Source organism: Oncorhynchus clarkii, chromosome 25, assembly GCF_045791955.1.
Source record: "Oncorhynchus clarkii lewisi isolate Uvic-CL-2024 chromosome 25, UVic_Ocla_1.0, whole genome shotgun sequence".
In the NCBI taxonomy this organism is placed as follows: Eukaryota; Metazoa; Chordata; class Actinopteri; order Salmoniformes; family Salmonidae; genus Oncorhynchus; species Oncorhynchus clarkii.
Window position 1 is genome coordinate 41846341 of NC_092171.1, and position 27029 is coordinate 41873369.

At 49.7% G+C, this 27029-nt stretch overlaps 2 protein-coding genes across 2 annotated transcripts; both read left to right on the forward strand.

Annotated features, from left to right (window-relative positions):
- The first annotated feature begins 15367 nt into the window (after positions 1 to 15367).
- On the forward strand, positions 15368 to 20704 carry LOC139384018 (galectin-3-like). The gene is made up of 6 exons (XM_071128648.1): positions 15368 to 15492; positions 15837 to 15851; positions 15962 to 16738; positions 17232 to 17320; positions 19086 to 19260; positions 19555 to 20704. The coding sequence occupies exons 2-6, from the start codon at positions 15840 to 15842 to the stop codon at positions 19708 to 19710; spliced, it is 1209 nt and encodes a 402-aa protein (XP_070984749.1). The 5' UTR covers positions 15368 to 15492; positions 15837 to 15839; the 3' UTR covers positions 19711 to 20704.
- An 881-nt stretch (positions 20705 to 21585) lies between these two features.
- On the forward strand, positions 21586 to 24784 carry LOC139383820 (synaptojanin-2-binding protein-like). Its single transcript, XM_071128391.1, has 4 exons — positions 21586 to 21747; positions 22813 to 22949; positions 23313 to 23408; positions 24529 to 24784. The coding sequence occupies exons 1-4, from the start codon at positions 21681 to 21683 to the stop codon at positions 24679 to 24681; spliced, it is 453 nt and encodes a 150-aa protein (XP_070984492.1). The 5' UTR covers positions 21586 to 21680; the 3' UTR covers positions 24682 to 24784.
- Positions 24785 to 27029: the final 2245 nt, after the last annotated feature.

Here is a 27029-nt window from a genome sequence, read left to right on the forward strand (position 1 = left end):
TGAGGTCCCTGATAACACTAGCCTGATGAGGTCCCTGATAACACTAGCCCGATGAGGTCCCTGATAACACTAGCCTGATGAGGTCCCTGATAACACTAGCCTGATGAGGTCCATTCTCTGTCTCCACCGATGAGGTCCCTGATAACACTAGCCTGATGAGGTCCCTGATAACACTAGCCTGATGAGGTCCCTGATAACACTAGCCTGATGAGGTCCATTCTCCACCGATGAGGTCCCTGATAACACTAGCCTGATGAGGTCCATTCTCCACCGATGAGGTCCCTGATAACACTAGCCTGATGAGGTCCCTGATAACACTAGCCTGATGAGGTCCCTGATAACACTAGCCTGATGAGGTCCCTGATAACACTAGCCTGATGAGGTCCCTGATAACACTAGCCTGATGAGGTCCCTGATAACACTAGCCTGATGAGGTCCCTGATAACACTAGCCTGATGAGGTCCATTCTCCCCCGATGAGGTCCCTGATAACACTAGCCTGATGAGGTCCATTCTCCACCGATGAGGTCCCTGATAACACTAGCCTGATGAGGTCCCTGATAACACTAGCCTGATGAGGTCCCTGATAACACTAGCTTGATGAGGTCCATTCTCCACCGATGAGGTCCCTGATAACACTAGCCTGATGAGGTCCCTGATAACACTAGCCTGATGAGGTCCCTGATAACACTAGCCTGATGAGGTCCCTGATAACACTAGCCTGATGAGGTCCCTGATAACACTAGCCTGATGAGGTCCCTGATAACACTAGCCTGATGAGGTCCCTGATAACACTAGCCTGATGAGGTCCCTGATAACACTAGCCTGATGAGGTCCCTGATAACACTAGCCTGATGAGGTCCCTGATAACACTAGCCTGATGAGGTCCCTAATAACACTAGCCTGATGAGGTCCCTGATAACACTAGCTTGATGAGGTCCATTCTCCACCAATGAGGTCCCTGGTAACACTAGCCTGATGAGGTCCATTCTCCACTGATGAGGTCCCTGATAACACTAGCCTGATGAGGTCCATTCTCCACTGATGAGGTCCCTGCTAACACTAGCCTGATGAGGTCCATTCTCTGTTTCCACTGATGAGGTCCCTGATAACACTAGCTTGATGAGGTCCATTCTCCACCGATGAGGTCCCTGATAACACTAGCCTGATGAGGTCCCTGATAACACTAGCCTGATGAGGTCCGTCTCTAAACATGCTTTACAACCTAGCACTGCACGTGATCCAGTGTCAATATAAAAAGTCCAACATGTCACTTTCCTTGTATGTATGTGCCTTTTACTGTGAGCTGTTCACCACCCTAACCAGTCTGCCCCTGGCTCCGATTCACCACCCTAACCAGTCAGTCTGTCCGATTCACCACCCTAACCAGTCAGTCTGCCCCTGGCTCCGATGTCAAGCTGTGGTACTCATTCAGAGGAATAACGTTTTACCTGTAACTTGTTTGAACTTGAGCTCTGTGCTCCTATCTCAATGTCAGACTTACTCTGTTTGTGATGTCTGACTTTTCTGTGTCACTGAATCAATATACAGTTCATCAGAATTTGACTCCTTTGATTTGACATTTCATCTTTATTCTCCTCCTTCAGAGGACCCATCCTCTCCTGTCTCCTCCAGAGGACCTGTCCTCTCCTGTCTCCTTCAGAGGACACATCCTCTCCTGTCTCCTTCAGAGGACCAGTCCTCTCCTGTCTCCTTCAGAGGACCCATCCTCTCCTGTCTCCTTCAGATGACCCGTCCTCTCCTGTCTCCTTCAGAGGACCAGTCCTCTCCTGTCTCCTTCAGAGGACCCGTCCTCTCCTGTCTCCTTCAGAGGATCCGTCCTCTCCTGTCTCCTTCAGAGGACCAGTCCTCTCCTGTCTCCTTCAGAGGACCAGTCCTCTCCTGTCTCCTTCAGAGGACCTGTCCTCTCCTGTCTCCTTCAGAGGACCCGTCCTCTCCTGTCTCCTTCAGAGGACCCGTCCTCTCCTGTCTCCTTCAGAGGACCAGTCCTCTCCTGTCTCCTTCAGAGGACCTGTCCTCTCCTGTCTCCTTCAGAGGACCAGTCCTCTCCTGTCTCCTTCAGAGGACCTGTCCTCTCCTGTCTCCTTCAGAGGACCTGTCCTCTCCTGTCTCCTTCAGAGGACCTGTCCTTTCCTGTCTCCTTCAGAGGACCCGTCCTCTCCAGTCTCCTTCAGAGGACCCATAGGCTAGTGCACTAGTATGTAGGGAATAAGGTGCCATTTTGGGACACAGATATTACCTCACTGCAAAGTATCACTAAAGAATCACACCGTTTCTCCTCTAAAACAAAGATGAACAGAGATATTTAACAGTCCCTCATGTCACACAAACTGTCGGTGTGACTCTCAAGGACTGTTAGCTGCTGCCGTTTTTAATTGATAGTTATTATTTTATTTATTTGACCTTTATTTAACTAGGCAAGTCAGTTAAGAACAAATTCTTATTTTCAATGACGGCCTAGGAACAGTGGGTTAACTGCCTGTTCAGGGGGCAGAAGGACAGATTTTTTACCTTGTCAGTTAGTGAATAAGAGCATTAATATGCATAATTCCTTTAGCTCTTTTCCCCCCAAACTTCAGGAAAAATAATCTACACCCCTCAGGTTGTGAATTATATTCTAAACGGTCTTTTATGTTGTTCTTATTGTAATTTAGATGATCGTTTGTTGTCATACGTCGTTTAAAAGTAATATCGTGAAAAATGAATGCATTTAACATTTCTTTATACTGACATTTCCAAGCAGGAAGAGAAAATGTGTTAAAGGTGCTAAATTCAACGTGTGTGGCTATGATTGTCAAAAGTGCTTTGAGCCTGGTGACACTTCCACCTTGAAAATATATCAGAAAGAATAAAAAATAGATGTGTTTAGAAGTGTTTTATCTACATACACACACAATCCTCTCACAAGTAATATCTTTGTGACTTGATCAAAATAACAGGTCCCCAAAATCATCTACTATCCAAACCTTTCTTTTAATTGTAGAAGAAATTAAGAAGAAAAAAAATGGGGGAAAAAAGGACCACAAATTTTTTTGGGGGAATCTAATCAAGTCATAATTATGTAATAAACAAACATAACTCAAAATCTAAAACATTTGTCGCCATGACAACTCCTTTTCAATTCCCCTTGTTTTGCCTGTATAGTCGACGGAACGACCTGTCCCCCTCAGTAGGAGTGTTCCATTTCATATAGACTCAGGAAACTTGCACACGTTGTTGGGGGAAGGAGGAGAAGTTGTGGGGGAAGGAGGAGACGTTGTTGGGGGAAGGAGGAGACGTTGTTGGGGGAAGGAGGAGACGTTGTTGGGGGAAGGAGGAGGAGACGTTGTTGGGTGAAGGAGGAGACGTTGTTGGGGAAGGAGGAGGAGACGTTGTTGGGGGAAGGAGGAGACATTGTTGGGGAAGGAGGAGGAGACGTTGTTGGGGAAGGAGGAGGAGACGTTGTTGAGGAAGGAGGAGGAGCTGTGTTGGGGGAAGGAGGAGACGTTGTTGGGGGAAGGAGGAGACGTTGTTGGGGGAAGGAGGAGACATTGTTGGGGGAAGGAGGAGACGTTGTTGGGGGAAGGAGGAGACGTTGTTGGGGAAGGAGGAGGAGATGTTGTTGGGGGAAGGAGGAGCTGTGTTGGGGGAAGGAGGAAACGTTGTTGGGAGAAGGAGGAGACGTTGTTGGGGGAAGGAGGAGACGTTGTTGGGGAAGGAGGAGGAGACGTTGTTGGGGAAGGAGGAGGAGACGTTGTTGGGGAAGGAGGAGGAGACGTTGTTGGGGAAGGAGGAGGAGACGTTGTGGGGGAAGGAGGAGACTTTGTTGGGGGAAGGAGGAGACGTTGTGGGGGAAGGAGGAGGAGACGTTGTGGGGGAAGGAGGAGACGTTGTTGGGGGAAGGAGGAGACGTTGTGGGGGAAGGAGGAGACGTTGTTGGGGAAGGAGGAGGAGACGTTGTTGGGGGAAGGAGGAGACGTTGTTAGGGGAAGGAGGAGACGTTGTGGGGGAAGGAGGAGACGTTGTTGGGGGAAGGAGGAGCGTTGTTGGGGGAAGAAGGAGACGTTGTTGGGGGAAGGAGGAGACGTTGTTGGGGAAGGAGGAGACGTTGTTGGGGGAAGGAGGAGACGTTGTTGGGGAAGGAGGAGGAGACGTTGTTGGGGAAGGAGGTGGAGACGTTGTTGGGGAAGGTGGAGGAGACGTTGTTGTGGAAGGAGGAGGAGACGTTGTTGGGGAAGGAGGAGGAGACGTTGTTGGGGAAGGAGGAGGAGACGCTGTTGGGGGAAGGAGGAGGAGACGTTGTTGGGGGAAGGAGGAGACGTTGTTGGGGGAAGGAGGAGACGTTGTTGGGGAAGGAGGAGGAGACGTTGTGGGGGAAGGAGGAGACGTTGTGGGGGAAGGAGGAGACGTTGTGGGGGAAGGAGGAGACGTTGTGGGGGGAAGGAGGAGACGTTGTGGGGGAAGGAGGAGACGTTGTGGGGGAAGGAGGAGCTGTGTTGGGGGAAGGAGGAGACGTTGTTGGGGAAGGAGGAGACGTTGTTGGGGAAGGAGGAGGAGACGTTGTTGGGGAAGGAGGAGGAGACGTTGTGGGGGAAGGAGGAGGAGACGTTGTGGGGGAAGGAGGAGACGTTGTTGGGGAAGGAGGAGGAGACGTTGTGGGGGAAAGAGGAGACGTTGTTGGGGAAGGAGGAGGAGACGTTGTTGGGGAAGGAGGATACGTTGTTGGGGGAAGGAGGAGACGTTGTTGGGGGAAGGAGGAGACGTTGTTGGGGGAAGGAGGAGACGTTGTTGGGGAAGGAGGAGGAGACGTTGTTGGGGAAGGAGGAGGAGACGTTGTGGGGGAAGAAGGAGACGTTGTTGGGGAAGGAGGAGGAGACGTTGTGGGGGAAGGAGGAGGAGACGTTGTGGGGGAAGGAGGAGACGTTGTTGGGGAAGGAGGAGGAGACGTTGTGGGGGAAGGAGGAGACGTTGTTGGGGAAGGAGGAGGAGACGTTGTGGGGGAAGGAGGAGACGTTGTTGGGGAAGGAGGAGGAGACGTTGTTGGGGAAGGAGGATACGTTGTTGGGGGAAGGAGGAGACGTTGTTGGGGGAAGGAGGAGACGTTGTGGGGGAAGGAGGAGACGTTGTGGGGGAAGGAGGAGACGTTGTTGGGGAAGGAGGAGGAGACGTTGTTGGGGGAAGGAGGAGACGTTGTTAGGGGAAGGAGGAGACGTTGTGGGGGAAGGAGGAGGAGACGTTGTGGGGGAAGGAGGAGACGTTGTGGGGGAAGGAGGAGACGTTGTTGGGGAAGGAGGAGGAGACGTTGTTGGGGGAAGGAGGAGACGTTGTTAGGGGAAGGAGGAGACGTTGTGGGGGAAGGAGGAGGAGACGTTGTGGGGGAAGGAGGAGACGTTGTTGGGGAAGGAGGAGGAGACGTTGTTGGGGAAGGAGGATACGTTGTTGGGGGAAGGAGGAGACGTTGTTGGGGGAAGGAGGAGACGTTGTGGGGGAAGGAGGAGACGTTGCGGGGGAAGGAGGAGACGTTGTTGGGGGAAGGAGGAGACGTTGTGGGGGAAGGAGGAGGAGACGTTGTTGGGGAAGGAGGAGGAGACGTTGTTGGGGGAAGGAGGAGACGTTGTTAGGGGAAGGAGGAGACGTTGTGGGGGAAGGAGGAGACGTTGTTGGGGGAAGGAGGAGCGTTGTTGGGGGAAGAAGGAGACGTTGTTGGGGGAAGGAGGAGACGTTGTTGGGGGAAGGAGGAGTCGTTGTTGGGGGAAGGAGGAGACGTTGTTGGGGGAAGGAGGAGACGTTGTTGGGGAAGGAGGAGGAGACGTTGTTGGGGAAGGAGGTGGAGACGTTGTTGGGGAAGGTGGAGGAGACGTTGTTGGGGAAGGAGGAGACGTTGTTGGGGGAAGGAGGAGACGTTGTTGGGGAAGGAGGAGGAGACGTTGTGGGGGAAGGAGGGGACGTTGTTGGGGAAGGAGGAGACGTTGTGGGGGAAGGAGGAGACGTTGTGGGGGGAAGGAGGAGACGTTGTGGGGGAAGGAGGAGACGTTGTGGGGGAAGGAGGAGCTGTGTTGGGGGAAGGAGGAGACGTTGTTGGGGAAGGAGGAGGAGACGTTGTTGGGGAAGGAGGAGGAGACGTTGTTGAGGGAAGGAGGAGACGTTGTGGGGGAAGGAGGAGACGTTGTGGGGGAAGGAGGAGATGTTGTGGGGGATGGAGGAGACGTTGTGGGGGGAAGGAGGAGACGTTGTGGGGGAAGGAGGAGACGTTGTGGGGGAAGGAGGAGCTGTGTTGGGGGAAGGAGGAGACGTTGTTGGGGGAAGGAGGAGACGTTGTTGGGGGAAGGAGGAGACGTTGTTGGGGGAAGGAGGAGACGTTGTTGGGGGAAGGAGGAGACGTTGTTGGGGGAAGGAGGAGACGTTGTTGGGGGAAGGAGGAGACGTTGTTGGGGAAGGAGGAGGAGACGTTGTTGGGGAAGGAGGAGGAGACGTTGTTAGGGGAAGGAGGAGACGTTGTGGGGGAAGGAGGAGACGTTGTTGGGGGAAGGAGGAGCGTTGTTGGGGGAAGAAGGAGACGTTGTTGGGGGAAGGAGGAGACGTTGTTGGGGGAAGGAGGAGACGTTGTTGGGGGAAGGAGGAGACGTTGTTGGGGAAGGAGGAGGAGACGTTGTTGGGGAAGGAGGTGGAGACGTTGTTGGGGAAGGTGGAGGAGACGTTGTTGTGGAAGGAGGAGGAGACGTTGTTGGGGAAGGAGGAGGAGACGTTGTTGGGGAAGGAGGAGGAGACGCTGTTGGGGGAAGGAGGAGGAGACGTTGTTGGGGGAAGGAGGAGACGTTGTTGGGGGAAGGAGGAGACGTTGTTGGGGAAGGAGGAGGAGACGTTGTGGGGGAAGGAGGAGACGTTGTTGGGGAAGGAGGAGACGTTGTGGGGGAAGGAGGAGACGTTGTGGGGGGAAGGAGGAGACGTTGTGGGGGAAGGAGGAGACGTTGTGGGGGAAGGAGGAGCTGTGTTGGGGGAAGGAGGAGACGTTGTTGGGGAAGGAGGAGACGTTGTTGGGGAAGGAGGAGGAGACGTGGTTGGGGAAGGAGGAGGAGACGTTGTGGGGGAAGGAGGAGGAGACGTTGTGGGGGAAGGAGGAGACGTTGTTGGGGAAGGAGGAGGAGACGTTGTGGGGGAAAGAGGAGACGTTGTTGGGGAAGGAGGAGGAGACGTTGTTGGGGAAGGAGGATACGTTGTTGGGGGAAGGAGGAGACGTTGTTGGGGGAAGGAGGAGACGTTGTTGGGGGAAGGAGGAGACGTTGTTGGGGAAGGAGGAGGAGACGTTGTTGGGGAAGGAGGAGGAGACGTTGTGGGGGAAGAAGGAGACGTTGTTGGGGAAGGAGGAGGAGACGTTGTGGGGGAAGGAGGAGGAGACGTTGTGGGGGAAGGAGGAGACGTTGTTGGGGAAGGAGGAGGAGACGTTGTGGGGGAAGGAGGAGACGTTGTTGGGGAAGGAGGAGGAGACGTTGTGGGGGAAGGAGGAGACGTTGTTGGGGAAGGAGGAGGAGACGTTGTTGGGGAAGGAGGATACGTTGTTGGGGGAAGGAGGAGACGTTGTTGGGGGAAGGAGGAGACGTTGTGGGGGAAGGAGGAGACGTTGTGGGGGAAGGAGGAGACGTTGTTGGGGAAGGAGGAGGAGACGTTGTTGGGGGAAGGAGGAGACGTTGTTAGGGGAAGGAGGAGACGTTGTGGGGGAAGGAGGAGGAGACGTTGTGGGGGAAGGAGGAGACGTTGTGGGGGAAGGAGGAGACGTTGTTGGGGAAGGAGGAGGAGACGTTGTTGGGGGAAGGAGGAGACGTTGTTGGGGGAAGGAGGAGACGTTGTGGGGGAAGGAGGAGGAGACGTTGTGGGGGAAGGAGGAGACGTTGTTGGGGAAGGAGGAGGAGACGTTGTTGGGGAAGGAGGATACGTTGTTGGGGGAAGGAGGAGACGTTGTTGGGGGAAGGAGGAGACGTTGTGGGGGAAGGAGGAGACGTTGCGGGGGAAGGAGGAGACGTTGTTGGGGGAAGGAGGAGACGTTGTGGGGGAAGGAGGAGGAGACGTTGTTGGGGAAGGAGGAGGAGACGTTGTTGGGGGAAGGAGGAGACGTTGTTAGGGGAAGGAGGAGACGTTGTGGGGGAAGGAGGAGACGTTGTTGGGGGAAGGAGGAGCGTTGTTGGGGGAAGAAGGAGACGTTGTTGGGGGAAGGAGGAGACGTTGTTGGGGGAAGGAGGAGTCGTTGTTGGGGGAAGGAGGAGACGTTGTTGGGGGAAGGAGGAGACGTTGTTGGGGAAGGAGGAGGAGACGTTGTTGGGGAAGGAGGTGGAGACGTTGTTGGGGAAGGTGGAGGAGACGTTGTTGGGGAAGGAGGAGACGTTGTTGGGGGAAGGAGGAGACGTTGTTGGGGAAGGAGGAGGAGACGTTGTGGGGGAAGGAGGGGACGTTGTTGGGGAAGGAGGAGACGTTGTGGGGGAAGGAGGAGACGTTGTGGGGGGAAGGAGGAGACGTTGTGGGGGAAGGAGGAGACGTTGTGGGGGAAGGAGGAGCTGTGTTGGGGGAAGGAGGAGACGTTGTTGGGGAAGGAGGAGGAGACGTTGTTGGGGAAGGAGGAGGAGACGTTGTTGAGGGAAGGAGGAGACGTTGTGGGGGAAGGAGGAGACGTTGTGGGGGAAGGAGGAGATGTTGTGGGGGATGGAGGAGACGTTGTGGGGGGAAGGAGGAGACGTTGTGGGGGAAGGAGGAGACGTTGTGGGGGAAGGAGGAGCTGTGTTGGGGGAAGGAGGAGACGTTGTTGGGGGAAGGAGGAGACGTTGTTGGGGGAAGGAGGAGACGTTGTTGGGGGAAGGAGGAGACGTTGTTGGGGGAAGGAGGAGACGTTGTTGGGGGAAGGAGGAGACGTTGTTGGGGGAAGGAGGAGACGTTGTTGGGGAAGGAGGAGGAGACGTTGTTGGGGAAGGAGGAGGAGACGTTGTGGGGGAAGGAGGAGACGTTGTTGGGGAAGGAGGAGGAGACGTTGTGGGGGAAGGAGGAGACGTTGTTGGGGAAGGAGGAGACGTTGTTGGGGGAAGGAGGAGATGTTGTTGGGGAAGGAGGAGGAGACGTTGTGGGGGAAGGAGGAGACGTTGTTGGGGAAGGAGGAGACGTTGTGGGGGTAGGAGGAGACGTTGTGGGGGAAGGAGGAGACGTTGTTGGGGAAGGAGGAGGAGACGTTGTTGGGGAAGGAGGAGGAGACGTTGTTGGGGGAAGGAGGAGACGTTGTTGGGGAAGGAGGAGACGTTGTGGGGGAAGGAGGAGACGTTGTGGGGGAAGGAGGAGACGTTGTGGGGGAAGGAGGAGACGTTGTGGGGGAAGGAGGAGACGTTGTTGGGGAAGGAGGAGGAGACGTTGTGGGGGAAGGAGGAGACGTTGTGGGGGAAGGAGGAGGAGACGTTGTTGGGGGAAGGAGGAGACGTTGTGGGGGAAGGAGGAGACGTTGCGGGGGAAGGAGGAGACGTTGTTGGGGGAAGGAGGAGACGTTGTGGGGGAAGGAGGAGACATTGTTGGGGAAGGAGGAGGAGACGTTGTTGGGGGAAGGAGGAGACGTTGTTAGGGGAAGGAGGAGACGTTGTGGGGGAAGGAGGAGACGTTGTTGGGGGAAGGAGGAGCGTTGTTGGGGGAAGAAGGAGACGTTGTTGGGGGAAGGAGGAGACGTTGTTGGGGGAAGGAGGAGACGTTGTTGGGGGAAGGAGGAGACGTTGTTGGGGGAAGGAGGAGACGTTGTTGGGGAAGGAGGAGGAGACGTTGTTGGGGAAGGAGGTGGAGACGTTGTTGGGGAAGGTGGAGGAGACGTTGTTGGGGAAGGAGGAGACGTTGTTGGGGGAAGGAGGAGACGTTGTTGGGGAAGGAGGAGGAGACGTTGTGGGGGAAGGAGGGGACGTTGTTGGGGAAGGAGGAGACGTTGTGGGGGAAGGAGGAGACGTTGTGGGGGGAAGGAGGAGACGTTGTGGGGGAAGGAGGAGACGTTGTGGGGGAAGGAGGAGCTGTGTTGGGGGAAGGAGGAGACGTTGTTGGGGAAGGAGGAGGAGACGTTGTTGGGGAAGGAGGAGGAGACGTTGTTGAGGGAAGGAGGAGACGTTGTGGGGGAAGGAGGAGACGTTGTGGGGGAAGGAGGAGATGTTGTGGGGGATGGAGGAGACGTTGTGGGGGGAAGGAGGAGACGTTGTGGGGGAAGGAGGAGACGTTGTGGGGGAAGGAGGAGCTGTGTTGGGGGAAGGAGGAGACGTTGTTGGGGGAAGGAGGAGACGTTGTTGGGGGAAGGAGGAGACGTTGTTGGGGGAAGGAGGAGACGTTGTTGGGGGAAGGAGGAGACGTTGTTGGGGGAAGGAGGAGACGTTGTTGGGGGAAGGAGGAGACGTTGTTGGGGAAGGAGGAGGAGACGTTGTTGGGGAAGGAGGAGGAGACGTTGTGGGGGAAGGAGGAGACGTTGTTGGGGAAGGAGGAGGAGACGTTGTGGGGGAAGGAGGAGACGTTGTTGGGGAAGGAGGAGACGTTGTTGGGGGAAGGAGGAGATGTTGTTGGGGGAAGGAGGAGGAGTTGTTGTGGGGGAAGGAGGAGACGTTGTTGGGGAAGGAGGAGAAGACGTTGTGGGGGAAGGAGGAGACGTTGTTGGGGAAGGAGGAGGAGACTTTGTGGGGGAAGGAGGAGACGTTGTTGGGGAAGGAGGAGGAGACGTTGTTGGGGAAGGAGGATACGTTGTTGGGGGAAGGAGGAGACGTTGTTGGGGGAAGGAGGAGACGTTGTGGGGGAAGGAGGAGACGTTGCGGGGGAAGGAGGAGATGTTGTGGGGGAAAGGAGGAGACGTTGTGGGGGAAGGAGGAGACGTTGTTGGGGAAGGAGGAGGAGACGTTGTGGGGGAAGGAGGAGACGTTGTTGGGGAAGGAGGAGGAGACGTTGTGGGGGAAGGAGGAGACATTGTTGTCGAACGAGGAGACGTTGTTGGGGGAAGGAGGAGACGTTGTTGGGGGAAGGAGGAGGAGACGTTGTGGGGGTAGGAGGAGACGTTGTGGGGGAAGGAGGAGACGTTGTTGGGGAAGGAGGAGGAGACGTTGTTGGGGAAGGAGGAGGAGACGTTGTTGGGGGAAGGAGGAGACGTTGTTGGGGGAAGGAGGAGACGTTGTGGGGGAAGGAGGAGACGTTGTGGGGGAAGGAGGAGATGTTGTGGGGGAAGGAGGAGACGTTGTGGGGGAAGGAGGAGACGTTGTGGGGAAGGAGGAGGAGACGTTGTGGGGGAAGGAGGAGACGTTGTGGGGGAAGGAGGAGGAGACGTTGTGGGGGAAGGAGGAGACGTTGTTGGGGGAAGGAGGAGGAGACGTTGTGGGGGAAGGATTGAGACGTTGTTGGGGGAAGGAGGAGACGTTGTTGGGGGAAGGAGGAGGAGACGTTGTTGGGGGAAGGAGGAGACTTGTGGGGGAAGGAGGAGGAGACGTTGTGGGGGAAGGAGGAGACGTTGTGGGGGAAGGAGGAGACGTTGTTGGGGGAAGGAGGAGACGTTGTGGGGGAAGAAGGAGGAGACGTTGTGGGGGAATAAGGAGGAGACGTTGTTGGGGGAAGGAGGAGACGTTGTGGGGGAAGAAGGAGGAGACGTTGTTGGGGAAGGAGGAGACGTTGTGGGGGAAGGAGGAGACGTTGTGGGGGAAGGAGGAGACGTTGTGGGGGAAGGAGGAGACGTTGTGGGGGAAGAAGGAGGAGACGTTGTGGGGTGATAAATAGCTACACAGAGGGAAACGTAAGCAACGGTGTTGTTTTCTCCACCTAAAGTGACAGTATAACAACCAAAATGGCCTTGTGTTAACCGAAGAAGCCCAGCTCCTCTCTCAGCCATTCCTCTGTCAGGTCCTCCGTGTTTTTGATCTCAAACACCTGGAAGAAACGAGGAAGAGCCGATAGAAGACTGATAACGCCTCTTTTAAAAACCTTTTTTTTAATACAAGATATAAAGCCAACACCTTGGAGACAATTTTATGTAATCACATAATAGTGTACTACACTGTAGGATGTAATCACACAATAGTGTACTAGACTGTAGGATGTAATCACATAATAGTGTACTAGACTGTAGGATGTAATCACATAATAGTGTACTAGACTGTAGGATGTAATCACATAATAGTGTACTAGACTGTAGGATGTAATCACATAATAATGTACTAGACTGTAGGATGTAATCCTACACTGTAGAATGTAATCACATAATAATGTACTAGACTGTAGGATGTAATCACATAATAATGTACTAGACTGTAGGATGTAATCCTACACTGTAGGATGTAATCACATAATAGTGTACTAGACTGTAGGATGTAATCACGTAATAGTGTACTACACTGTAGGATGTAATCACGTAATAGTGTACTACACTGTAGGATGTAATCACGTAATAGTGTACTACACTGTAGGATGTAATCACGTAATAGCAATGAACTGGTAACAGTAATAAACTAGTAATAAATACAGATACATCCAGGTAATAATGAGCTCCAGAAGATGACAGAAACGGGTAAAAACACTAACCTTTGGTCAACTGGACAGTTTTCACCAGTTAGTTTTTGTTTCCGGCGTACATCATCTGTTGCTCGGGTTTACATCCTGACAAAAAAACAGACGAGATGAAATCTCTGTGGGTCAAACTAAAACCCAACTATTGGCATGTCTTAAATCAATTCAATGTGACACACAACAGACAAAAGTATGTGGACACCCCTTCAAAATGAGTGGATTCGGGGCTATTTCAGCCACATCCGTTGCTGACAGGTGTATAAAATCGAGAACACCGACATGCAATCTCCATAGACAAACATTGGCAGTAGAATGGCCCTTACTGAAGAGCTCAGTGACTTTCAATGTGGCACCGTCATAGGCAGCCACCTTTCCAACAAGTCAGTTGGTCAAATACTGCTAGAACTGCCCCGGTCAACTGTGAGTGCTGTTATCGTGAAGTGGAAATGTCCAGGAGCAACAACGGCTCAGCCGGGTGCTCACAGAACGGAATCGCCAAGTGCTGAAGTGCGTAGCGTGTAAAAATCATCTGTCCCCAGTTGCAACAGTTCTTGAATCACACTTCACCAACTGCCAGTCTGACAGACAAATCTGGGTTTGGCGGATGCCAGGTGAATGCTGGTGAATACATACTGTAAAGTTTGGTGGAGGAGGAATAATGGTCTGGGGCTGTTTTTTCATGGTTCGGTCCCCTTAGTTCCACTGAAGGGAACCCTTTTAAAAAAAAAAATTTTTTTTTTTTTTTAAATTTTACCCCTTTTTCTCCCCAATTTCGTAGTATCCAATTGTTGTAGTAGCTACTATCTTGTCTCATCGCTACAACTCCCGTACGGGCTCGGGAGAGACGAAGGTTGAAAGTCATGCGTCCTCCGATACACAACCAACCAAGCCGCTGCTTCTTTAACACAGCGCACATCCAACCCGGAAGCCAGCCGCACCAATGCGCCGGAGGAAACACCGTGCACCTGGCCACCTTGGCTAGCGTACACTGCGCCCAGCCCGCCACAGGAGTCGCTGGTGCGCGATGAGACAAGGACACCCCTACCGACCAAGCCCTCCCTAACCCGGGCGACGCTAGGCCAATTGTGCGTACACTGCGCCCAGCCCGCCACAGGAGTCGCTGGTGCGCGATGAGACAAGGACACCCCTACCGACCAAGCCCTCCCTAACCCGGGCGACGCTAGGCCAATTGTGCGTCGCCCCACGGACCTCCCGGTCGCGGCCGGTTACGACAGAGCCTGGGCGCGAACCTCTGATGGCACAGCTTGCACTGCAGTACAGCGCCCTTAACCACTGCGCCACCCGGGAGGCCCCTGAAGGGAAACCTTAATGCTACAGCATACAATGACATTCTAGACAATTCTGTGCTTCCAACTTTGTAGCAACAGTTTGGGGAAGACCCTTTCCTGTTTCAGCATGACAATGCCCCCGTGCACAAAGCGAGGTCCATATGTAACGGATGTGAAATGGCTAGCTTAGTTAGCGGTGGTGCGCGCTAAATAGTGTTTCAATCGGTGACGTCACTTGCTCTGAGACCTTGAAGTAGTGGTTCCCCTTTGCTCTGCAAGGGCTGCAGCTTTTGTGGAGCGATGGGTAACGATGCTTCGTGGTTGACTGTTGTTGATGTGTGCAGAGGGTCCCTGGTTCGCGCCCGGGTATGGGCGAGGGGACGGTCTAAAGTTATACTGTTTCACATACAGAAATGGTTTGTCGAGATCGGTATGGAAGAACTTGACTGGGCTGCACAGAGCCCTGACCTCAACCCCATCAAACACCTTTGGAATGAATTGTAATGCAGACTGCAAGCCAGGCCTAATCGCCCAACATCAATGTCCGACCTCACTAATGCTCTTTTCCAAACATTACTTTTCTGGGCCTGCCTTCTCTTTATTTTCAACCCTGCATTTCGCAGGTTTTCTCTTATTGAATTAATCTCCGACATTGCCACTTTAGCGTCCGTGGATCGATGTTAATTTGTTCTTCCCATTTGGCGAATGGCGTATTTGGAGCGTTTACAGTTTGGCCCTAAAGCTTATGCACCATTGCCAGATAATGTTAATTGTTTACTCCATGTGTAACTCTGTGTTGTCTGTTCACACTGCTATGCTTTATCTTGGCCAGGTCGCAGTTGCAAATGAGAACTTGCTCTCAACTAGCCTACCTGGTTAAATAAAAGGTGAAATATTTTATTTTATTTTTTTAAACCAAAAATAGTTAAATAAAAACATCAATGTAGGCTACAGATATAAAATGCACAATAATTATTAATTGATGGATTTTTTAAGGTATAGTTTTCTCTTTATTCAACCCGCCATGTCATCCACACAATATTGAATGGCCCTTAAACCGCCCGCCCCTCGTAATCGGCGAGTTATGAGTGAATCCGCACATCACTACGGAACACTATCATTCAACACACCTTGTTAACTCATCTGCAGTAAAATCTCGTACATCTCTGCAGCTGCCACCACAACATCTATATTCTGTGATTTAGGTTCAATTTCTGCGGTACAGTTGATGACCATGACTATGAAGCCAAGTTTACTGAAACACATGATCTCCAGCGAACAAAACAGTATACCGCACCACGCAAATAGGCAGTCTTTCAATTGACATATTTTCGCATCATTTCATACTGTACTAATTGAGTTTTACTCATATAAAGGGAGGTAGAATTGAGGGAGGTAGAAAGGTAGATTTACTTATTTTATTCTTTAAAAAAAAAAAAAACATGTTACTCTGCGGTAATCTTCAATTGCTGACTGGCTTCAATTCAAGAAAATGCATGTGACTCTGGAACGCACCCATTTGGTTCCACCCGTTGACGTCATATTCGAGGCGTGTGCAGACTGTGCACTTCCTTTCAGGAGTTTTGTACAGTATTTTTAATCTCAACCCTGGTACATTCTTTTTGTATCTAACTTTAGGATTTGTTGAAAGACGTCCCTCTTTTGTCGAGGTAAAGTTGAATAATCTAGCTACCGTACTTTTAAAACATGTCTTGATTGTACTTTGATCGTTGAACATTATAAATATGTCTAATCAGCTAGCTAGCTAGCTAGTGTTTGCTAGCTAGTTAACTACGTAAGTGTACATCGAGCCACTAGCCACGCCGCTAGCTTCTTTCTGCATGTGTGCAACACTAACCAGCCTGTAATCCATCCAGTTGAATAAAAAGCTTATAGCTAGGTAGCTTGTGATAGCTAGCCAGCTAACTAGCTACTTCAGCCTGTTATATGTCAAGTGATGGTCTATGGTTAGCTTCAGACCTAACAGCTTTATATTACCCCCATTACCTTTCAGGACATGGATTTCTCGGTGAGTTATTTTTATCAATCAAGTTAATCATCAATGTATACCTTTATTTAAGCTGGTAAATGTGTTGGTGACGATCATGGTACCAATGAAAGTTCCTTTCTGGTATGCAGCTGGCAGATGCCATAGCGGACGATGTCCCGGGCCAAGCTGAGAAAGCGAGTAACCCCAACCCAACCGCCCCTCCTCCTCCCACTAACCCAGGATGGCCTGGTGCAGCTCCTGGAGCCCCAACACAGCCCTCTGCTCCTGGGGGATTCCCTGGGGGGCCACAGTCTGGTCCAGGGGCCCCAGGGCAGTTCCCTGGAAGCCAAGGACCGTTCTCTTCTGGTCCCGGAGCCCCAGGGCAGTATCCTGGAGCTCCCTCTGCCCCCGGTGGGTTCCCGCCCGGACCAGGGGTACCGGGACAGTACCCAGCCGGGCCCGGAGCGCCGGGACAGTACCCAGCCGGGCCCGGAGCGCCTGGACAGTACCCAGCCGGGCCCGGAGCGCCTGGACAGTACCCAGCCGGGCCCGGAGCACCGGGACAGTTCCCTGGACAGTTCCCCCCTGGTGGGACCCCCGGTCATTTCCCTGGAGGCCCAATGCAGTACCCATCTGAACCCTTCCAGACTAGCCCTGGAGCACCCCCAGGACCCTACCCCAACGTGCCTTACCCAGGAGCCCAGCCTGGTGGGGGCATGTATGGGCCTGGAGGTCCAGGAGCTGCCTTCCCCCCTGGAGGAGGCACCTTCCCTGGTTTCCCTGGTGGGGCCTTCCCTCCAATCCCCCCTGGATCATGGAGTCCTGGGGGCGGGGGAGTTTTCCCTCCCCAGCCCGGTCACCCTGGCTCTTTCGGTCCAGGTCCCATGGGACCATATGGGGGATCGGCAGCTCCAGGAGGCATGTTGGTGAGTAAATGCATGATTTTAAAACACTACACATTTGCTTCCTTCCTGGTGCATTTCTATCCTCAGCTTCCCTGTACACACAGTGTGTCTCTTTGGAGGGGTTTCTAGCCTTGTGTGACCATCCCGATCTCACCAGCTTACACTGAGTGCAATGGTCAGGATGGTGGATCAGGCTAGGGATTTGCTGGGGGGAAAAAATGCTGTTGATATTCTAGATACTGCAATAGCATTATATTGGTCTGAGGGCTACGTTTTAGTGTCACTACTGACCACTCTGGACGTGGTAACTAATAATAACAATTGATTGGATTTATATGGTGCTTTTCCAGTGCAGTAATTGGGGTGAAGTACTGTGGTATCTTTTAAAATGTGCACTTTTACATTAGATATGTTGATAAGACAGTTTACCCCTGTTATTGTATTATTCCCGAGACACTTCCGGTAGTGCATCTGATGACGACGACATGTCATGTAAATATAACGTCTGTTTCAGCCGGTGCCGTATGAACTGCCTCTCCATGCTGGCATCATGTCCAGGCTGTTGATCACCATTGTAGGGGAACCCATTGTTGGAGGAGAAAGGTAGGTACTCACACACACACATACCATTAATTAATTAATCCATTCATTTATCTGTTCATTCGTTTGTTCATTTATCCATTCATTCATTCATTTGCACATTCATTCATACACCTTATCTTATCAAAAGCATGGTCTTAATGTACAGTGCCTTCAGCAAGTATTCAGACCTCTTGACTATTTCCCTGTTTTGTTACGTTACAGCCTTATTCTAAAATGGATTCAATAAAAAAAACATCCTCATCAATCGACACACAATACCCCATAATGACATCACAATACCCCATAATGACATCACAATACCCCATAATGACATCACAATACCCCATAATGACATCACAATACCCCATAATGACATCACAATACCCCATAATGACATAACAATACCCCATAATGACATCACAATACCCCATAATGACATCACAATAACCCATAATGACAAAGTGAAAACAGGTTTTTAGAAATGTTTGTAAATGTATTAAAAATAAAAAAAACAGAAATACCTTATTTACATAAGTATTTGGACCCTTTGCTATGAGACTCGAAATTGAGCGCAGATGCATCCTGTGTCCATTGATCATCCTTGAGATGTTTATACTTGATTGGAGTCCACCTGTGGTAAATTATATTTATTGGTGCAAAAATCAAGCCATGAGGTCAAAGGAATTGTCCGTACAGCTCCGAGACAACCCAATGGTCACTCTGACAGAGCTCCAGAGTTCCTCTGTGGAGATTGGAGAACCTTCCAGAAGGACAACCATCTCTGCAGCACCCCACCAATTATGTCTTTATGGTAGAGTGGCCAGACGGAAGCCACTCCTCAGTAAAAAGCACATGACAGCCTGCTTGGAGTTTGCCAAAAGGCACCTGAAGACTTTCAGACCATGAGAAACAAGATTCTCTGGTCTGATTAAACCAAGATTGAACTCTTTGGCCTCAATGCCAAGCGTCACGTCTTGAGGAAGCCTGGCACCATACCCACGGTGAAGCATGGTGGTGGCAGCATCATGCTGTGGGGATGTTTTTCAGCGGCAGGGACTGGGAGACTAGTCAGGATCAAGGCAAAGAGGAACAGAGCAAAGTGCAGAGAGATCCTTGATGAAAACCTGCTCCAGAGCACTCAGGACCTTAGACTGGGGCGAAGGTTCACCTTCCAACAGGACAATGATCCTAAGCACACTGGCAAGACAACGCAGGAGTGGCTTCGGGACAAGTCTCTGAATGTCTTTGAGTGGCCCAGCCAGGGTCCGGACTTGAACCTGATCAAACATCTCTGGAGAGACCTAAAATAGCTGTCCAGCAGCGCTCCCCATTCAACCTGACAGAGCTTGAGAGGATCTGCAGAGAAAAATGGGAGAAACTCCCCAAATACAGGTGTGCCAAGCTTGTAGCGTCATACCCAAGAAGACTCGAGGCTGTAATCGCTGCCAAAGGTGTTTCAACAAAGTACTGAGTAAAGGGTCTGAATACTTATGTAAATGTGATATTTCAGTTTAATTTATTTTATAAATTAGCTAAAATGTCTAAAAACCTGTTTTTGCTTTATCATTATCGGGTATTGTGTGTAGATTGATGAGGGGGCCAAAAAATATTTAATCCGTTTTAGAATAAGGCTATAATGTATATCAAAATGTGGAAAAAGTCAAGGGGTCTGAATACTTTCCTAAGGCCCTGTATATCCATTCATACTCCTTATCTATAGTCAAATGCATGGTCTTTATGTATATTGGTGGTGATAAATGAAAACAGTTTTGTTTTTTTATTCCAGGTTCCATGTTGACTTTTTAAAAGAGGAGGACGAGGAGGACGATGAAGAGGTTGTGTTCCACCTCAACCCTCGTTTCTATGAACAACAGGTTGTCCGTAACTCCCACCTGGATGGGTGTTGGGGTCCAGAGGAGAGAGATGGAGGCTTCCCCTTCGTTCCTGGACAACGTTTTGAGGTACAGTAGGGTTGGGGTCCCCTGGTGTTGTTATGTGGGTAGAGAATGTCAACCATTAAAAATAAAGTAGTGACATTACTTATATAGATGATGTACTGTAACCTCAACTATAGATAATCACTTACCTGTACTGTAAATTAAATTAATGACAATATCTAATACATTTTTCTGACAAAGATCAGTAACTATTAAAGATTTGCACTTTTTTTAAGCTCTGTATTCGTATTTGAACACAAATGTTATTTAATTGCTGAGTTGTTGTTGTTATTGTGACTGTCCCCGCCCACCCTGCAGCTGAAGGTGCTAGTGGAAGAGGACTCGTTTAAAGTAGCCGTGGATGGGAACCATTGTCTTGAGTATGAGCACCGAGCCGGAGGGTTTGAGGACGTCACCCTGCTACGTGTGGTGGGGGATGTCACTCTCTACAGCGTGGCCCCAAGCATGATCTAACACTCGAGAGAGACTACCGCCCAGTCCCAAATGGCACCCTATTCCGATAGGCTCTTGTCAAAAAAAGTAGTGCACTACATAGGGAATAGGGTGCCATTTGGGATGTAAGTCCAGTTCACTTCACCTGACTGACACTGTGGCCAATGATCTGGATGGGGGGCGGTGCAGCTCACATACCTCTTTTCACACTACCGTGCTGAACCAAACTGTGCTAGCTAGCATGGTTCCAGCAACTATGGCGGATGGGTAATCAGGCCCGGCTCGGTTTAGCTCCGTGGTGTGAAAAGCCCTACACAGCATGTCCTGTAGGCTATAGGTAAAAAAAGATCTAATTATTTGACTGTCATTTAAAACGTGGTAGTAATCTATACAAACGAGGGCAAGGAACTAGGCTAAGTAACAGTATCGGAGAAGGAGATATCTGCTTTTTAACGGCAGTTCTAGGGAACGTAACCATATTTATTCTGCATGAAATGTCTCAAGGACAAAAGGGGGGGGGCGTGTCCTTTTAGCATTTCACAATGTTGTCATGACGGCAGCGAAGTAGACTGTATATTGTTTTTGTATGTCTATAATTACAAATGAGCCTTTCAGGGTTATGATGCATGTTGTGTGTGTGTGTAACCAATGGACTGAACATCCGTGTAGCTTTTGCTTTGAAACACTTTATTCTATTGCAATGCTGTCTGCAAGGCTGAATGGACATGGACTAGAAGGATAGAGAGAGAGAGAGAGAGAGCCTCTGTGTACTGTAAGCTGGTCTAGGGTTCATTTAGCTAAGATCATAACAAATGTGTTTAGACATTTTACAGTATTAATCCTCTAGGTCTCGCCGATTTACGGTCCGTTAAATGTTATGAAGTAGTCAGATCTGCAGCTAAAATTAAATGTAAACTGTCACAGGTAAATCAATGTATCACTTTGTAGATGTTACCAAAGACTTAAGTATTATTTTCAAAATGAAGTTTTGTCAATAAAGAATGAAGAGAGCTGATACATTCTATGACTAGTGGTTTCTTTTTCAGCAACTGCCTAGACGCTGATCTTGGGTCAGTTTGTGGATTTGACTCATTAATGGATTGGGGGAGGAGAAGCTGATCCTAGATCTGTACCGGGGGGAAACCTGAGCGCTGATCGTTATGCCTTGTGATATATTCTAATGAGTATTCATTCATAAGGAATACGCCCTGTGGATAGGCCAGGGGTGTAATCATTAGTCCTAAAAGTTTTGCAATGGAAATCTTTCACTCCAAATGGAAAACGTTTTGCAAATGAAAACTAGTTTCTATTGGACAAATTCAGTTAGGTCCCGCCCCGTTTTGTCCTTTTGGTTCTGTTTGGTTCCTAGTGAATACGCCCCAGGTTGAGAACCACTGGTTGACAGAAGCTGTTTTTCATTTTCTTACGCTTCGGGACACAGGGTCAATGCGCAAAATTAGTACGCAGCATCATCTGGGTATGTGTGCAACACATGTTCAACATTCACCTTCTGCTACCCTTTCTGTCAAAGCCTTCGTTACGCATATAGTTTGACGCACACCTTAAATATGTCCAACGTACACACCACGCAGCGTGTCATTGGAAAATGTATGTCATTCTGGTGTGCCAAAAATACACTGTGTGTGTGTTAGGAGAGGTGGCTATAGTACACAACTCACTTGCTTGTAAGCTTCACTCGCATTGCACTTTTGGAAACCTCTGTTTCCTGTTTGCACTTGACCGATAGAAACATTTCTGGTTGGTTCAATCAAAAGTCATGATAAGTAGAGCAGTAGATTGATGACCCGTCTGGGAAGTGTAGTTGTTGTAGTCCATCAGAGGGCAGCAAAACTGCAGGAAGAGGACGAGGCAGGCAGCAGAGACACACACACACACAACTCCTGCATGAGTTCACCTTCACATTTATAACTACCCCCCCCCCTCCCAAAAAAAACAGCTATTTAGCTTGTCCTTTGGGATTTCCTTACATCATGAACGGGTCAGCAAAGTATACTTCGCCTACAGTGCTGGGTATACAGTTGAAAAGAGGACCGCAAGGTAAGAAAATAGCTTTCAGTCTCATCTCCTGACAGCTAGCTAGCTTGCAAACTGATGGCCTGGCTAACTAGGTAGCTAGCTCATAAGCTGTTGCTTGCTAGCTAGCTCAGCTGGCTGTCTTTTTTTTTTAAATTAAACTTTTGTCAACTTGGTATCTAATCTGGTCATTGCAAATAGGTTGCAACTTGAACGCCGCCGATATGGAGTTTTCCACCTGTAGTTTACTGAGCCAAATGAAAATCGAGCTAGCAACTAGTTAGTTAACTGATAGCCTCTACTCATTCAATGTTGTCGCAATAGCATTTCTCAGCTAATCAGAAGTGACAATCCGATCCCTGTACAGTAGTATTAGCTACCTCTCCTACCAATATTTTAAGTCAGATTTTAGCCGTGAAAAAAAAAATGTGTGTACTTGGCAAATCTTTGTCTCAGAACCATTTGTTCACAAGTTTTATGACATTATTTTACGACATTATTTATGACATGACTTTACGACATGACAAGAAGTCTGACTGCATGTAAGGGCATTATAGGCTATTATTGGAGTGGTTATGATTGTACTTTGTCCCAAATAGATGCCAACATTCTAATCGGCAGACTTCCCATTCAGTCCACTCTAGAGGTCGACCTCTAGTCCACACCTCTCCGGACCCGTCTGCAACATATACTACTGGCTGCATTACCATAGTTACATTGCCTTCCCCATAGAATTAGAATGCTTTATATTTCTCTATAGCCTCTCCTTCTTTGAATATCCAGACAGTTATCAGTAGGCTGTTTCACTTTCACTTACTGTACCCCCCTCTCTCCCCCCTCTCCCTCACTCACTCTCTTCCCCTCACTCACTCTCTTCCCTTCACTCACTCCTCCCCCCCTCTCACTCACTCCCACCCCTCTCACCCTCTCTCACTCACTCACTCCCTCACTCACTGCCACTCACTCTCTCTCTCACTGCCACTCACTCTCTCTCACACTCACTCACTGCCTCTCTCTCTCTCACTCACTGACTGACTGACTGAGTGCCTCTCTCTCTCTATCTCTCTCTCTCTCTCTCCCTCTCCCCAGGTCTGGGGTTTAACATCGTCGGAGGTCTGGACCAGCAGTATGTCCTGAATGACAGTGGGATATATGTGGCCAAAATCAAACAGAATGGAGCAGCAGCGCTGGATGGAAGATTACAAGAGGGAGACAAGATATTGGCGGTAAAGATAAAGATGGACTTAAAATGTTTGAGTTTGGGAAGCAGAAAACCTCACCCCCCCCCCCCCCACTAGCTCAACCGCTAGAGAGCCGACTAGTGGACTAGCTTGGGGAGCAGAGGGGTTAGGAGGAGGAATGTGATGTTTGAATCAATAAATAAATTAATAAAATAGTGTATCTGGGGAAAATGTGTATTATGCTTGAGGTTTTAGCCATCTACTGCAGAAGACTCCAGTCTTATCTCTGGAAGGGAGATCCTAAATTAACTTATTGTGGTACAGTCTACTTTAGGTCTAGTATTTGATCACATTACTCTGTATTAAGCTCTGTGGGTTTTATTTTTCCTCTGTTTTGTCTTTATGTAGATAAATGACCACAAGCTGGAGAACCTGTCGCACAGTGCTGCGGTGGAGCTCTTCAGGTCAGCAGGAGAGGACGTGCAGCTTCGCGTACAGCAGAGGGTGAGTGGGGGCTCTTTTTCACTCGTCTGAACCTTCTCAATCCGCCTGGGGGGGCAGGGTAGCCTAGTGGTTAGAGTGTAGAGGCGGCAGGGTAGCCTAGTGGTTAGAGTGTAGAGGCGGCAGGGTAGCCTAGTGGTTAGAGTGTAGAGGCGGCAGGGTAGCCTAGTGGTTAGAGTGTAGAGGCGGCAGGGTAGCCTAGTGGTTAGAGTGTAGAGGCGGCAGGGTAGCCTAGTGGTTAGAGTGTAGAGGCGGCAGGGTAGCCTAGTGGTTAGAGTGGAGGGGCGGCAGGGTAGCCTAGTGGTTAGAGTGGAGGGGCGGCAGGGTAGCCTAGTGGTTAGAGTGGAGGGGCGGCAGGGTAGCCTAGTGGTTAGAGTGGAGGGGCGGCAGGGTAGCCTAGTGGTTAGAGCGTTGGACTAGTAACCGGAAGGTTGCAAGTTCAAACCCACGAGCTGACATGGTACAAATCTGTCGTTCTTAACCCACTGTTCCCCGGTAGGCCGTCATTGAAAATAAGAATTTGTTCTTAACTGACTTGCCCAGTTAAATAAAGGTTCAAAAAAATATATATAAAAAAAAACAACCAACATCTTCGGCAGGTTTGGTCGTATTCATTAGGGAACATTGTAGCAAAGCGTTTTGCAGATAGCACCTACCTTCCCCGTTTGCAGATAGCACCTACCTTCCCCGTTCCTACCTTCCCCGTTTTCAGATAGCACCTACCTTCCCCGTTTGCAGATAGCACCTACCTTCCCCGTTCCTACCTTCCCCGTTTTCAGATAGCACCTACCTTCCCCGTTTGCAGATAGCACCTACCTTCCCCGTTCCTACCTTCCCCGTTTGCAGATAGCACCTACCTTCCCCGTTTGCAGATAGCACCTACCTTCCCCGTTTGCAGATAGCACCTACCTTCCCCGTTTGCAGATAGCACCTACCTTCCCCGTTTGCAGATAGCACCTACCTTCCCCGTTTGCAGATAGCACCTACCGTCCCCGTTCCTACCTTCCCCGTTTGCAGATAGCACCTACCTTCCCCGTTTCACTTTTCGTGCCTATTGAACACACTCAGATGTGTTGTAACATGTCACTTTGTTGCCAGTGAAGTAGTCCCTCTTTCCCAACAGCCCACCATGGCCATGAATGGTCCCCCCAGTTCCAGACCTGACGGGGGCTCGTCTGTCTCCTCCTTGGGAATACTTGTGGCTGTCCTGGGAGCTGCTGCAGCCGTTACTGTCCTCTTCATGCGCTTTCAGCCACAACTGAGGAGGCATTTTTAAACCTATGTATCTTTCTCCTCCAAAGCATTTTTAAAAGCAAAACCTAGGACTGAACACTTTGTTGAAGGCCCCCCCCCCCCCCCCCCCCCCCAAAAAAAGAAAATATACAGTACCAGTGAGAAATTTGAACTCATCTACTCATTCAAGGGTTTTTATTTATTTTTACTATTTTCTACATTGTAGAATAATAGTGAAGACATCAAAACTATGAAATAACACATATGGAATCATGTAGTAACCAAAAAAGTGTTAAACCAATCAAAATATATTTTCAAAGTAGTCACCCTTTGCCTTGACAGCTTTGCACACTCTTGGCATTCTCTCAACCAGCTTCACCTGGAATGCTTTTCCGTCAGTCTTGAAGGAGTTCCCACATATGCTGAGCACTTGTTGGCTGCTTTTCCTTCACATCCCAAACCATCTCAATTGGGTTGAGGTCGGGTGATTGTGGAGACCAGGTCATCTGATGCCGCACCATCACTCTCCTTCTTGGTCAAATAGCCCGTACGCAGCCTGGAGGTGTGTTGAGTCATTGTCCTGATGAAAAGCAAATGATAGTCCCACTAAGCGCAAACCAGATGGGATGGCGTATCGCTGCAGAATGCTGTGGTAGCCATGCTGGTTAAGTGTGCCTTGGATTCTAAAAAAAAATAGGGTCATCAGCAAAGCACCATCACACCACCACCTCCATGCTTCACGGTGGGAACCACACATACGGAGATCATCCGTTCACCTACTCTGCATCTCACAAAGACACGGCGGTTGGTCTAATATCCATTGCTTGTGTTTCTTGGCCCAAGCAAGTCTCTTCTTCTTATTGGTGTCCTTTAGTAGTGGTTTCTTTGCAGCAATTCGACCATGAAGGCCTGATTCACACAGTCTCCTCTGAACAGTTGATGCTGAGATGTCTGTTACTTGAACTCTGTGAATCATTTATTTGGGTTGAAATTTCTGAGGCTGGTAACTCTAATGAACTTATCCTCTACAGCAGAGGTAACTCTGGGTCTTCCTTTCCTGTGGCGGTCCTCATGAGAGCCAGGTAACTCTAATGAACTTATCCTCTGCAGCAGAGGTAACTCTGGGTCTTCCTTTCCTGTGGCGGTCCTCATGAACTTAGAGCCAGTTTGAGAGCCAGGTAATCGTACAGCAGAGCGCTCGATGGTTTTCCTCAGCAGCAGAGGCGACTGGCAGTCCTCATGAGAGCCAGGTAACTCTAATGAACTCGTCTACAGCAGAGGTAACTCTGGGTCTTTCTGTGGCGGTCCTCATGAGAGACAGGTAACTCTGGGTCTTCCTGTCCTGTGGCGGTCCTCATTGACTGACCTTGCGACTGTGAAACTTTAAAGTAATGATGGACTGTCGTTTCTCTTTGCTTATTGGAGTTGTTCTTGCCATAATATGGACTTGGTCTTTTACCAAGTAGGTCTATCTTCTGTGTACCACCGCCACCATATCACAACACAACTGCTTTGCTCAAATGCATTAAGAAGGAAAGAAATTTCACAAATGGAACTTTTAACAAGGCACACCTGTTAATTGAAAAGCATTCCTCATGAAGCTGGTTGAGAGAATGCCAAGAGTGTGCAAAGCTGTCATCAAGGCAAAGGGTGACTACTTTGAAGAATCTCAAAAATAAAATGTATGTTGATTTAAGTTGATTTAAAAAAATATATATATATATATTTTTTAATGTTTGGTAACGACATGATTCCATACGTGTTATTTCATAGTTTTGATGTCTTCACTATTATTCTACAATGTAGATAATAGTCAAAATAAAGAAAAACCCTGGAATGAGTAGGTGTGTCCAAACCTTTGACTGGTCCTGTATATACATATATTTTTTTGTGATTACCAAAATGCTAAACTTGACTTTCTTGCTACAGGTATAACACCGACGAGATAATGAGAACTTTGTAATTGTACAATTAAATGAAAAAGATGTGCTCATGGCATTCCCTCTGCTGGGCAGAGCTGTGCTCCTCAGACAGAAGGACTTGGCTGACCTAAAAAGCTTATTTATTCCAAAGATATCGTTCTCTGTCAGGATAGAGTTTTATTTGTAGAGTTTCTAGGCAGAGGTTGAGCCTGACTCACTCAAGGGGCCTGCCTGCTCACCAGTTTCCTGTTCTTACAGGGTGTTTTTGGAAACTGAAAGGCCATGTTGTGTTCAGTCACTCAGAGTAGCCTTTGTAACTGAATGGCTGATCTGTTTTTTTTTTGGTGAGCCAGTAAGCTGAGAACTCACTGGTACCCTGTGTTTTGATTTGTCCGTCTGTACAGATGCAAATTAGCTATGTGTTTTGATTTGTCCGTCTGTACAGATGCAAATTAGCTATGTGTTTTGA

What these genes read in the sequence shown, in the direction of transcription:
- LOC139384018 (XM_071128648.1), top strand. An exon ending in CAGCTCCAGGAGGCATGTTG is followed by an intron (nt 16,739 to 17,231) that starts GTGAGTAAATGC and finishes CGTCTGTTTCAG; the next exon opens with CCGGTGCCGTATGAACTGCC. An exon ending in TTCCTGGACAACGTTTTGAG is followed by an intron (nt 19,261 to 19,554) that starts GTACAGTAGGGT and finishes CCCACCCTGCAG; the next exon opens with CTGAAGGTGCTAGTGGAAGA.
- LOC139383820 (XM_071128391.1), top strand. Translation starts at nt 21,681, where the DNA reads ATGAACGGGTCAGCAAAGTATACTTCGCCTACAGTGCTGGGTATACAG. An exon ending in GTTGAAAAGAGGACCGCAAG is followed by an intron (nt 21,748 to 22,812) that starts GTAAGAAAATAG and finishes CCCTCTCCCCAG; the next exon opens with GTCTGGGGTTTAACATCGTC. An exon ending in AGCTTCGCGTACAGCAGAGG is followed by an intron (nt 23,409 to 24,528) that starts GTGAGTGGGGGC and finishes CTTTCCCAACAG; the next exon opens with CCCACCATGGCCATGAATGG.